The following is a 14176-nucleotide window of genomic DNA, read 5'->3' as shown; positions in this document are numbered from 1 at the left end:
GGCAGTCCAGGATTTTTCCCAGCTGGTACAGAGAATCCAGGCTGATGACTGCTGTCCTTTTCTCATAGCCTGCTGGGAATGGGTGACTCTGGGATGGCAAAGGTTGGTAGTCAAAAGGAGGTGGGAGGCCCACAGGTAAGGCTTGTACATATTAAATTCAGAAGTAAAAAGACTAGGCTTAACCTCAGATTTTCTTTGCTTCATGCACAAAACCCAAAGCTTCTCATTGAGGATTTTAAATGTGTTAATATGTGCCATTTAATATGATTATTTTTAAATTCTAAAATAGGAACTGAATTGGGCACAAGGCATATTTTTACCATTAGGAAGAAAACCGCTTTGTAAGATAGTGATCCACAGATATGATATCTTTTAAATAAATGAGACTAATTTTGTTTATATTGTATTAAAAAAAATCTCCAGGAAGGGGATAATATTTGCTTAGTGTATAACTGATGCTTATAGCATCTATAATGATTTTATCTTTTCTGTACAGTATTCAGGTTTTCTTCTCATGATAGTATTTATTAGCTGATTCTTGATAATTTTTGCAAATTGAAAAATGAAGTCATGAGTTTTTTCCTAATGTCTTCCTTAGTGTTTTTCTGGTAAAAAGAGCAGAACTCAGTATCTGTTATAGTGAATTATTTATTGATATTTAATTTCCCTTTTTCCTACTGAGAGACCCTGATAGTTTTATAGAAATACAGTTCTTGTGAGTGTTATGCAACCTTGCCTTGTAAATTACTTTTGGAGTTATTTGATGGGAAAATTCTGTAACATTAGCTTCTTGACTCAGATGTGAACTATGACTAGTTTCTACCGTTGAGATTTTGGTTTTATGATACAGGTAAATGAATTCTGAGGGAGCTGGTAAAAGATTTATGGAAGAGATGAGATCTGACCTGAATATTGGAGGAAGGGTAAGATTTAAGAAAGGGAGAAGAATGTTTCCAATTGGTAAAGTTATGAAAACAAAGAAAAGAGAAAGTGTTAGGTTCGTAGCATATTAAATAGCAATGAATCGATCAGTTTGTCTGGAGCCGGCGGTCATGGAGAACCTAAGACCTGAGACTGAGAAGGAGAGTTGGCATGTCTGGGCTGCCCTGGCAACCTGTTATGCTATGGCTGACTGTCTCCTACAGTGTGTTTCTGTAAACACTGGATCTGACAGGTGGTAGTGTATGTTCCCTGCAAAAAGGGAATTTTTCAGTCAAATAATTTTGGGAAATACTGGTTCAAGAGACTGTGACTTTCAAAGGGCAAAGTGCAAACAGTATTTCCCCATGACCAGAGACCCCTTTTCCCACAAAATATATACTGGAGTCAGTGTTCTGTGGATCCTAGTTTGGTAACTGGTACTGAGGGTTTCTGAGACTCAGTTCAGTTTTGGATCAGGCACAGGGTGTGTTCAGGGTGTTTCAGAAAGATTATCTTAGCATCTACTTGTGGATCAAATTGGAGAAGGATGGATAGAGGTGGGATGGGTAGTGCAGGTCAGGCAGGGGAAATTCACTAATGCAGGGAAGGTCAGGAAACTGAACATCTGCTGGCAAGTGGAAGGTGTGCTGTGTGAGGGTGATGCTGACCTCAAACAGCCTGGTGACAGTCGGAAAGCAATGGAAATGACAGATGTGAGAGATGCTCAAAAGAAAGACACCAAAGTGCTTTTTGGTAGACTGGCCATTGAAGGTGAGACATGGTGAAGAATCACGTGTCTTCTCAGATCTGAACTAGAGTGACTGGGAGAATTATGAATTTAATAGGAACTGGCAAGCCAGAAGTCCTGGGTTTTACTCCTAGCTTTGCCAATAGCAAATGTAGCCTTAAGCAAGTCATTTCATCTCCTGTGGCATCAGTTGCCTCGTATACCAGATAAGGATATTTGGGTAGGGCGTGTTGATCCTTTTTGGCTAGTAGGTTATGATTCTCTAGTCTGACAGACTCTGAGCTCCTTAAAATCAAGAAGTGCCTTATCCTTATCTGTACCCCATGCATAGCACAGTACCAATTAATGGGTGGATGCAGGAAAAAATGAACAAATGGAAATCAATTAATGATGATGAATTTGGTTCTGAACAGGTTGAATTTGAGATGACACTGGATGTCCAAATAATTTTGAAAATACAGTACTTAATTTGTGGGATGGGAATCAGGTCTGGAGGCAAGATTTGTGAGTATCCTTTGGAGGTCTTCACGGAAGGGATAAAGAGCGGATGGAAATGCTAAAATAAGAACAGAGCACAGAAAGACATTTGCAGCAGGCCTAAGATAGCCCCCAGGGGCTCACCTTTAGAGGCCCTGCAAAGAGGGGAGAGGCTGTTAATTCACAGAGAAGGGTGGCCAAGAGGAGAATCAGCTGACTGAGAACTCACCAGGCTATCCTTCATGTCTTTCTACCCTATTATGCCTTGTTCATCACCATTTTCTACTGAAGAATCTTTTGAATCTTGCTCATGTATAAGATCAGTTGTGCCAAATGGCCACTGTTTAATTTCTGACAGTTGAGCTATGCATCAGTGATTAGTTTTCTTTATTAGGATGTGATTTTTTAAAATTAGTTTCTTGATATGATCTGAGTTCACAATAGAAGCAGAGATGATTAAAACCAAGCAGTGCCAGCTACTGATCCAACAGTCAGTCTCTAATCGATGGCCTGTTCAAAAAATAAAATTAAATGTTGATGTAGGGGTTTAGAGACTGCTTTCTGTTAGGTCCTTCAGCCTCTTTGTCCACTAAGGAAGGATATCTTCAAATGAGGTAAACTTAAAAAATAAGTTTAAAAACCAAAAAGGAAAAAAATGGTACTTTGGGGTCTGAAAATAAGTAAGAAATGATATGCTTATTTTCTCAGACCTTTGTCTATATATCTGGTTCTTTAAATGCATCAGCTAAAATAGAGTTTAGTTTAGCCCTTATTGTGTTCCTTGCATATTGAGTATTTTATGGGAACATTGTTCCTATTTTAGAGGCTCTTTCAATTTAAAGCAAGTAGATTCAAGATTAAGAGATCAGTCACTGTCCATAAATTGTCAAAAGGTGGTGACGGTTTGAATTTAAATCACATTTTGTTTATATGATCTTGTGAGAAGTAGTTTGACTCAGTGCTGTAAGAATGATCCAAAACTCTGGAACTATAGGTTCTTACTCTGTTCTATAACCTTTTCACCGCTTGACACCTGGTTGGGTCCACTGTCTCAGTTCACTTTCTTCTCATCATGCTCATTGAATACCATTGCTATAGGGTCTGTTGGCAGAATCCTGGGGAGTTATGCCTGGGCATCTTTGGATCTGGTGTGGTCACAGAGTGTAGAAGTGGACGTTTGTCTTTTGAGAGACCCCAGACAGGCTCATTGGTGGAAGAAGGGGATGGTAAAAACACAGGAAGTAGGCAGTTTTGGGCAAATACATGAAAACTGGACGGAAGGGATTTTTTTCAACTTAGTTTGTAATTTACTGATATTCTAATAGTAACCACTGATATTCTAATAGTAACAAAAATTGTTGCTCTAGTCATTAAAACATATGTATTACTGCTATTTATATCAAGTTCCTCATGTCAGTTCTTTTGATAACATCTCAAAATACTAATGTACTTAACCTAAAATTTCCCTTTATTCCTTACCTAGGGAAGGCACTAGGTTCTATAGAATACTGATCATTTGTCAAGCCGCCTGCATCCACACAGGTTTCTTTCCCCTTTGGAAAAGAATCACAAAATTGAGTCTATTATGCATGATTTGTGCCTTCCAGAAAAACGAGTGAAATGGACTACTTTCAGAAATGTAATATTCTATTTTATTAGATGGACTCTAGCTGTACAGAATTTTGACAGTCTTATTCTCTCATTTCCTTTGCTTATGTCTCTTGAGTACCCTGAGTGAGAGAGATTTAAAGACAAAAAACACAATTCTGAGAACTGAGAGGCAGAAGAATATTACAGGGCAAAAAAGAGAGAATTAAGCTTTCGATTTCCATGGGCATCTAGGAGTCCTCTGAGAAATTACAGCACAGGTGTGGTAGCCTTGCTTTTGAACTCTGGTACTGCTAGCTCAGGTCACACTTTTAAAATGCAGCAATTTTCTGAATGCTGAACACTAGATATTTTCTCAAAAAGAAATGTCTGAGAATTTAAAGATATTTGCCCAAACTGGCCCTAACTGATTGACTGACTGACATCAGGGAAAACATTTCTGCTTCTTTTAGCAAGTGTCTTCCATCAAAGCAGACTTCATCCAGTCTTCCTAGGAAGCTTCAGCTTAATTTAACTAAGCCTTTTAAAGGGAGAGAAACTTGATGATTTCTTTATTACCATGTAAGTAACAGTAAACCATGCTTTGTCGTCACCTAAGCCTGCAGAAAACAGGGGGTTCAGCAATTCAGACTTTGAAAACACAGCTCAAATTTAGTTTACTTTATTTTTCCCAAATTGGCATAGCATGTGAGCTCAGCAGAACTAGGTTGGGTGGGAGCCCAGATGGCTAGCAAAGAGGAAGGATCGAGCTTTTTACTGCAAACCCCTTCCACTTCTTGTACCATTAGTCCTGAGTCACACTGCAGACACGTGGGCGCTGACTTCTTGGAAATGGACACCGGAAAGGAGAAAAGAAAACAGGGATGTGCTGAGAACAGACTGTCCTTGACAAGTCATGGCTCTTCTATCAGCGTGGTTTTCCCATTCTTCACCCTTCCTTTATTATTGTTCATCCTCTCAGATCTTTCTGCTCAGCCAGATCTTTTCCATTTGTGCTGGCATATTCGCTGTTGTATTTGAGAACCAGTGGAGGCAGAGGGAGACTTAGGGAAGTCTTAGAACCATCAAGGTTCCTCATGGCTTGTTAAATAAATTAAGACCCTTTTTTGCTGAAAGTGACGCAGGTCTGGCTCTCTCCAGAGGAATGCAGGAACATCACCCACAACTTCCTCAGCTCCATGAAATCCCACTGGAGTTTTCGCTGTACATGGGTTGGAGTATCTCACCCAAGAGAGATCTTTTGTGAAACATTCTCTGAGAGATGGCCAAATCTTTTTTTTTTTTAAGATTTTCTTTTTTAAGGTATGGACCATTTTTTAAAGTCTTTATTGAATTTCTCACAATATCATTTGTTTTATGTTCTGGTTTTTTGGCTACAAGGCATGTGGGATCTTAGGTCCCTGACCAGGGATGGACCTCATACCCTCTGTGTTGGAAAGTAAAGTCTTAACCACTGGACCTCCAGGGAAGTCTCCCTGGGATAGCCAGATCTTAAAACCTTCTCTTAAAGACTTTTCTGGTCAGAATCAAAACTTGCCTAAATTCACAGTTTCCTCTCCCAGGAGATACACTGAAAGAGAACAATCTCCCATGTGCCGATTCAGTCTTTTCTTTCAATGATAATTAGAATAGTTTACCTTTAGATTTTAGGTTCTATTTTTTCTTATTTCTCTTTGAGGCATTTCTATTAATATTTGCCCCAGGTGACAATAAAGGTAACCTCCCACTGATCTGTAAGGTTCTAAGAAAGTCATTGTGGATTATAGCTGCTAATCAGTACTTCTATTTTTTCTCTTATTGTCTAATAGAAATTTGACTTTAAGGGGATATTTTTATTTCCCAAGAAAAATTCTTTAAATTTTTCTTAAATATGATAAGATAGCTGAAAATATTTGTTCCATTCTACCAAAAGAATATTTCCATTTTGGTAGAACATTATGAAATTCATGGCACATTATAGCTGCTCTTGAAGTCATTTTTCAGTAACCTTGTTCTGAATTGGCTGTACCCTGACCCAACCAGGACAGCTTGGTGAAGATCCTCCAGTGCACTTCTCAAGAGCTACACCATGCTAACGTTGACTGCGTCATTCATAGGAACCTCCTGCGAGTCATCTTCCAAAGTACCTGAATGTTTGCGCATGCAGCATGTCTTACTGTGTCCACTGGACGAACACCAGGTCCCACCGGCTTTAATTAAGCCTGATTGTTGGTTGTAGTGTTTTTAAATTTTTCCTGGCAGTTTTTAAAAGCAGAGGCCTCATGTTTTGTTATAATTGCAGCAGGGTTCAGGAAATTAAATAAAAAAGTATTACAGAATCCCAGCTCTGCCATTTAACTGTTGATGCAGCCTTGGGTGAGATACTTAACTTCTCCTTGCCTTGGTTTTCACATGTTTAAAATGGGGATAATACTACTTCACAAGGTTGTAAAGACTGAACTAGATAGTGTACATCAGCACTTAACACAGTCCTGGGAACATGAGCTCTCACTTAATAGCAAATATAATGGTTTGAAGTTAAATACAGTTCAGTCTTATGTTGTGTCTAATCTCTTGCCAGATTAGAGAGTATGATTGGAAAGTGTAACATTTGAGTGGGCAAATGTTTGGATTACTGTTCTAAATGTAAGTTGGGAATTAAAATGCAGCTATTTTATGATAAATATAGGCAGAGTCATATTGTAAACTACTTTCCAGATAAACCAATGTATCCATGTATGTATGTATGTATGTAAGCTCAGTTACTCAGTGGTGTCCAACTCTTTGTGACCCTATGCACTACAGTCCACCAGGCTTGTCTGTCCATGGGATTTTCCAGGGAGGAATACTGGAGTGAGTTACAGCCATTCTTCTTGCACTTTGGGCTTTGATTTTCAAAATTTTTCAAGAAATAATTTTTCATTGGAAAGAAGGAAGGAAGGAGATGGGTAATAGAGAGGAGGGGAAAAGGTGATTTTAAAGTATTTTATTTTTATCTAAAGATTTTCAATAGAGAATTTTTAAGTAAGTTTACTCACTCAGTCATGTCCAACTCTTTGTGAACGCATGGACTGCAGCACACCAGACTTCCCTGTCCATCACCAACTCCAAGAGTCTGCTCAAATTCATGTCCATCAAGTAGGTGATTCATCCAATCATCTCATCTTCTGTCATCCCCTTCTCCTCCTGACATCAATATTGCCCAGCATCAGGGTCTTTTCCAATCAATTGATTCTTGGCATCATGTGGCCAAAGTACTGCATCTTCAGCATCAGTCCTACCAATTAATATTCAGGACTGATTTCCTTTAGGATTGACTAGTTTGATCTCCTTGTTCCAAGGAGTCTCCAAGGGACTCTCAAGAGTCTTCTCCAACACCACAGAGCAAAAGCATCAATTCTTTGGCACTCAGCTTTTTTTATTGTCCAGCTCTCACATCTATACATGTCTACTGGAAAAAGCATAGCTTTGACTAGGCGGACCTTTGTTAGCATAGTAATGTCTCTGCTTTTCAATATGCTGTCTAGGTTGGTTATAGCTTTTCTTCCAAGGAGGAAGTGTCTTTTTATTTCATAGCTGCAGTCACCATCTGCAGTGATTTTGGAGCCCAAGAAAATAAAATCTGTCATGGTTTCCATTGTTTCCCCATCTATTTTCATTGAAGTGATAGGACCAGATGCTATGATCTTACTTTTCTGAATGTTGAGTTTTAAGCCAGCTTTTTCACTCTCCTCTTTCACTTTCATCAAGAGGCTCTTTAGTTCCTCTTTGCTTTCTGCCATAAGGGTGGTGTCATCTGCATATCTGAGGTTATTGATATTTCTCCTGGCCATCTTGATTCCAACTTGTGTTTCATCCAGTCTGAGATTTTGCATGATATACTTTGCATATAAATTAAATAACCTGGGTGACAATATGCAGCGTTGATGTACTCCTTTCCCAATTTAGAACCAATCTGCTGTTCCATGTCTGGTTCTAACTGTTGTTTCTTGACCTACATACAGATTTCTCGGGAGGCAGGTAAAGTGTTCTGATATTCCCATCTCTTGAAGAATTTTCCAGTTTGTTGTGATCCACACAGTCAAAGGCTTTAGCATAGTCAATTAAGCAGAAGTAGATGCTTTTCTGGAACTCTCTTGCTTTTTCAACGGATGTTGGCAATATGATCTCTGTTTTCTCTTGCCCTTTCTAAATCCAGCTTGAACATCTGGAAATTCTCACTTCATGTACTGTTGAAGCCTAGCTTAGAGAATTTTGAGCATTACTCTGCTCGTGTGTGAGATGAGAGCAATTGTGCAGTATTTTGAACATTCTTTGGAATTGCCTCTCTTTGGGATTGGAATGAAAACTGACCTTTTCCAGTCCTGTGGCCACTGCTGAGTGTTCCAAATTTGCTGGCATCTTGAGTGCAGCATCACGTTCTAGGAATTGAAATAGCTCAGTTGGAGTTCCACCACCTCCACTAGCTTTGTTCATAGTGATGCTTCCTAAGGCCCACTTGACTTCACATTCTAGGATGTCTGGCTCTAGGTGAGGGATCACACCATTCTGGCTATCTGGATCATGAAGATCTTTTTTGTATAGTTCTTCTGTGTATTCTTGCCACCTCTTCTTAATATCTTCTGCTTCTGTTAGGTCCATACCATTTCTGTGTTTTATTGGCATCACTGACTCTGTGGACATGAGTTTGAGTGTACTCCGGGAGTTGGTGATGGACAGGGAGGCCTGGTGTGCTGTGATTCATGGGGTCGTGGAGAGTCGGACACGACTGAGCGACTGAACTGACTGACTGACTGAAGAGGAGAGTAAAAAAGCTGGCTTAAAACTCAACATTCAAAAAACTAACATCATAGCATCCGGTCCCATCACTTCATGCAAATAGATGGGGAAACAATGGAAACAGTGACAGACTTTATTTTCTTGGGTTCCAAAATCACTGCAGATGGTGACTGCAGCCATGAAATTAAAAGACACTTGCTCCTTGGAAGAAAAGCTTATGACCAACCTAGACAGCATATTAAAAAGCAGAGACATCGCTTCACTGACAAAGGTCTGTCTAGTCAAAGCTATGGTTTTTCTAGCAGTCATGTATGGATGTGAGAGCTGGACCATAACGAAAGCAGAGCACTGAAGAATTGATGGGTTTGAATTGTGGTGTTGGAGAAGACTCTTGAGAGTCTCTCAGACTGCAAGGAGATCCAACCAATCCATCCTGAAGGAAATCAGTCCCGAATATTCACTGGAAGACTGATGCTGAAGCTGCAATACTTTGACCACCTGATGCCAAGAACTGACTCATTGGAAAAGACTGTGATGCTGGGCAACATTGAAGGCAGGAAGAGAAGAGGACGATGGAGGATGAGATGGTTGGCATCACCGACTCGATGAACATGAATTCGAGCAGACTCTGGGAGTTGGTGATGGACTGGGAACCCTGGCATGCTCCAGTCCATGGGGTCGCAAAGAGTCGGACTTGACGGAGCGACTGAACTGAACTGAACTTGCATGAAATATTCGCTTGGTGTCTCTAATTTTCTTGAAGAGATCTCTAGTCTTTCCCATTCTATTGTTTTCCTTTTTTTCTTTTCATTGCTCACTGCAAAGGCTTTCTTATCTCTCCTTTCCCTTCTTTGGAACTCTGCCTTCAGACGGGTATCTCTTTCCTTTTCTCCTTTGTCTTTGTCTTCTGTTCTTTTCTCAGCTATTTGTAAGGCCGCCTCAGACAGCCATTTTGCCTTTTTGTATTTCTTTTTCTTGGGGATGGTCTTGTTCCTTGTTTTCTGTACAATGTCATGAACCTCCGTCCATAGTTCAGGCACTGTGTCTACCAGATCTAATCCGTTGAATCTATTTCTCACTTCCACTGTGTAATCATAAGGGATTTGATTTAGGTCATACCTGAATGGACTAATGGTTTTCCCTACTTTCTTCAATTTAAGTCTGAATTTTGCAATAAGGAGCTCATGATCTGAGCCACAGTCAGCTCCCAGTCTTGTTTTTGCTGGCTGTATAGAGCTTCTCCCTCTTCAGCTTCAAAGAATATAATCAATCTGATTTTGGTATTGACCATCTGTTGATGTCCTTGTGTAGAGTCATCTCTTGTGTTGTTGGAAGAGGGTGTTTTCTGTGACCAACACGTTCTCTTGGCAAAACTCTGTTAGTCTTTTCCCTGCTTCATTTCATACTCCACGGCCAAATTTGCCTGTAACTCCAGGTATCTCTTGACTTCTTACTTTTGCATTCCAGTCCCCTATCATGAAAAGGACATCTTTTTTTGGTGTAAGTTCTAGAAGTCTTGTAGGTCATCATAGAGACATTGTTGAGAATTTTTAAAGGTCCTATTTAATCATTGCCAATATCATTTTTTAAGGCGATCATTTTAATGGGATACCCTTCTCATGATCGTATTAATTGCTTATCAGGAACCAGTGGCTGTATATTCATAAATAGCATTCAAAACGTCTCCAAACTGTCCCTGTCAAGACACTTGGTTGTTCTTGTCCCGGAAGTTCCATTTCCAGAAATATTTAATATTTGGGCCAAAAACACAAACACGGAAAATTAACTTTAAACTTGAAAATTCAAAGTTGATTTCTTCTAGCAGGTCACTTGATTGATAAGTGAAATGTAGTGGTGGTTCTGAGGGGAAAATAAAAGATTAAGACCAAGAAGGAAGATCATTACAGTAAAACTGAAGGCCATTTTGCCAATTATTTTCAACAAACAAGATAATGGGCATCTGCAGATTATATTCTACGTTCTCAGTCTCTCATTTGGAGCAGGAAAATGGAAAATGATGGGAAAGGAGTCGTTTGTGGAAGGCAAAGGAGAACAGCAGGGGTTTCTGCGTGATAAGGCTGGTTTCACAGGCCTGGGAGGAAACGATACTGATGTCAGAGCCAGCAGGGAACATTCTGAATGTTTTGGCTCTCAGAAAGAAACTTTAGAACTGAGCAATAAAGAAAGAAAAATTCTCTTCAGAGACGACATAAATGACATGGTAGTTAACTTCAGAAATGTCTGAAAAGTAACATGAAATATATCAAAGATACATAAGTAAAAATGGGATCATCTTAGGCTGATGACCTGTTTCTGGTATTTGCACTCTCTGATTTGGTAGGAAATACTGTAGTGAGTTTTTGCTGTAAAAAAAAATTAAGTTCTTTAACTTTTATTTTAATTCCTACTGAAAAATAAAAGTGTCCTTCTACATATTCGTAACTCCTTGATATGACCTTATGTGAGAAGCATCCCTCTGTGACAGGAAACTGAATGACCATACTTCTGTTTTTACAGAGACACTCAGCACTCTTAATGCACTAGCTGCTATAAGCCCAGGAGAGGCTTTAGAATGGGATTTGTCCTTGAATTACCTCCTGGGGCTCAGTAAAAGCTGTAAATTACTAGCAGATGTCGTAGACACAAGAAAACCACTGCAGCCTAGGATAAGAAAGCAAGGTACCCACAGTTGCATTCGCCCAGTCTGAACACCCGGTGGGCTCAGATTTTCTCGTATTGGTCTTCCCTCACCATGCAGAAGGCTTTCTCAGCCTCCAAGTCATCCATATCAGACAGTCTGCTCCTGGATCACATCCAGATGTTACTGCTCCTTCCTCTGGGAGATTCTGATTGCCTCTCTGGAGCATGTCTGTACCACCTTTTCCCAACTCACCAGTTGGAGGAAGGCATGGCAGCCCACTCCAGTATTCTTGCCTGGAGAATCCCCATGGACAGAGAAGCCTGGCAGACTATAGTCCACGGAGTTGCAAAGAGTCAGACACGAATGAGTAAGCACAGTCTGATAATCAGACTTCTTTGAAGGTGGGGTGTGCAAAAGTGCCTCTGGGATAATACTTAAGTGTACTGCCTTCTTGTGAGCACTTGGGCCCTAGATTTTCTTGCTTGAATAATGTTTTTGAAAGTGGGTTGGACCAGCCCAAACCATGAGACCAGCCCAAACCATGAGTACCAAGTACTGAGCTTGTCTGTCTTCCAGCATATCCTTTTTGGGGCATTTCCTACCATTTTGGTGAGGCCTTTCTAGTAGAGATTTTCTAGGGATCCAAGATGGCCTCTGTGGTCAAGCAGTTTGAATGGGAACAGGTTAGCTGTGTCCATTCTACACTTCCAAACAAAGCAGAGCCTGATCCCTCCAGGGGAATACATTTGTTTTGTGGGTTAGGAGTAAGCCCAGGTCTTCAACCATTCTAAGATGGACTACCCACTGATATACCACTGAATGGATGAACCACCTTTTCTGCTTGGCCTCTCTGCTCATTCTAGCCACAAACGACCCCAGCACTCCATATCACCAGAATCCCCACAAATCAAAATGGGCCAGGTGTTCACTATCAGAAGAGAGCAGATACCAGTTACAAAGTTTGGAAAAGGGCTACAGTGAGATGCCCAAATGAGTGAAAGTGCTTAGGACTTCCCTGTTCCCTGAATGATCTCAGAAGTCCCCATCCTATCTAAAACTGTATGACTTTTGGGTTCCAGTTGAAGAGAAGATGGCAGAAATACGTAGCAAAGATGAATAGGCAACTGCCAATAACTACACATTGTGCAAACTGAATGGATACAACCAGTTCAATAAATATGTTGAACACTTACTATGAGCCACCTCTGGTTTAGGTGCTGGAGATAGAATAGCACCCACCCTCACGGAGCCTTCATTCTAGTGGCTGAAGGGATGAGAGAGCTCCCAGGACCCACGTGACCCCCACAGCCCTCAGTGCTCCTTCTTGGAGTCTCTGTGCCTTTATTCTCCTGAAGCAGGGGCATACAGCCTGGGAAGCACACTCACCAGACAGCTACCTTCATAAGCAAACCCAGATTGACTCTACTTTTCTCTTCCTTGCCCCCTTGTTTGACATCTGCATTTTAAACCACTTTCGTGTCTGCTTAATTCTTTATTCCAGCACTATGTTCATGTCAAGTCAAAATGGAAATAGAACATGCATGTGGGATTGTCTGAAACTGGATCCTAATTATTTATTGTCACCTTCCTTAGTTTTTTATTTAGTTGGTAGGACTGTTTATACATTTTTGGATGTGCTTATCACTGATACTCTACTTGGCCTTATTTATAAAAACCACAGAAAAAAACACATTTTCTTCCCTAATTTTTCAGATATTTTCATCTTAGTCATTCCAAGTGGCAAAAGAATAACATCAATCATAGCAAGCCATTATTTGCTGAGCTCTTACTGTGTACTAAATGTGGGTGAAAAGCATTTGACCTCATGATCCCTCATCAGACCTCAGGAAACCCTTTGAGGCAGGTGCTATAACATATCCTTTTACAACCCTGAGAGGTTACATGGTTAGTAGAAAATATTTTTCAAAGGGTATCTCAAGGGGATTCTGATATTGTCGTATGTTGCATTACAGTTTCAAACCTGTTTTCTTATTATGACTTTTGGGTACGTTGAGTTAAAATGAGAAATAATATCACACAGGATCAGAACCAGAGTTCGATTTCGCTGTTGTTCTGCCTCAGACCATTGCTATTTTCACAAAATAAGAGTATTTCCTTTTGCTGTCACTCAAAGGTTCGGAATGTGGTTTCTCCATCAAGTGAATTAGATACTTCTTTGCATGTGAAAAGCAGTATCTGGATCTTATGTAGCTAAAGCACAGATAGCATTTATCACATATATTTTAAGATATTTGTGTACATTTTTATCATCCCTCTAAGAGATGAGCTCCATGCAATCTTAGACCATGCCTTTCCTCATCTCTGAAGCCTAATGCTGTACACCCATTGGCATACATTGAATGTTAGTTGAATCTACAAACTTTAGAAAATGCCCTAAGTACTCTAGCTTCCTTTAATAACTAATTATAAATTCATTAACTCACTGAAATGATCTTTGAAGCTTTTTTTCCAGCTTGTATCACCTCTTAACAAGTAGTAGTAATTTCCTATCTATTGGGTAAAGTTGTGCTTTCTTTTATTTTTTGTCAAAATATTTCCTTCAAATTTCCTAGAGTTTTAATAACAGCATTAAAAGCAGTGTCTTCCCTTCATCATATTGTTTTTAACTTATTATTTCATGTTTTTAGGAAGGCGATGTCTGGCCCAATTCATCAGCTGAAATCACTGTGTACTTTAATCCCCGGGAAGCCAAGCTGTACCAGCAGACCGTCTACTGTGACATTTCAGGTAACGACTTCTTCCATTTGGTAAATTCAGGTTACCAAGTGCTCAGAGCATAAAGTGTTGAAGTGCTGTGTGTGAGAGAATATTGGGGATTATGTGCATATATGATATCAGGAGGAGAATAAAAGAGGCAAGTTGTGCACTTCATACTTCTTTCTAGAACAGATCAACCTTTGAAGTACCTTATAATTGTGGTGTCCTGGGTGGGGATGGAAAACCACGAATCTAGGTTACCCCTTGATTTTAGAGCAGCAAGAATATTAGTTGAAATTCTCTTG

At 39.9% G+C, this 14176-nt stretch overlaps 1 protein-coding gene across 1 annotated transcript in view; it reads left to right on the top strand.

Moving 5' to 3' along the window:
• HYDIN (HYDIN axonemal central pair apparatus protein) overlaps positions 1-14176 on the top strand; it is a 415120-nt gene that overhangs the window by 157134 nt on the left and 243810 nt on the right. The window contains exon 11 of the mRNA XM_088830541.1: positions 13802-13901. Coding sequence (XP_088686667.1) covers positions 13802-13901 — 100 coding nt within the window. The remainder of the gene's footprint in view (positions 1-13801; positions 13902-14176) is intronic.

This window comes from Moschus berezovskii, chromosome 22 (genome assembly GCF_049115385.1).
Source record: "Moschus berezovskii isolate FMDL1 chromosome 22, NW_MosBer_1.0, whole genome shotgun sequence".
NCBI classification, from domain to species: Eukaryota; Metazoa; Chordata; class Mammalia; order Artiodactyla; family Moschidae; genus Moschus; species Moschus berezovskii.
Note: the sequence above shows the minus strand (reverse complement) of the source record. Positions and strands in the feature narration are given on the sequence as shown.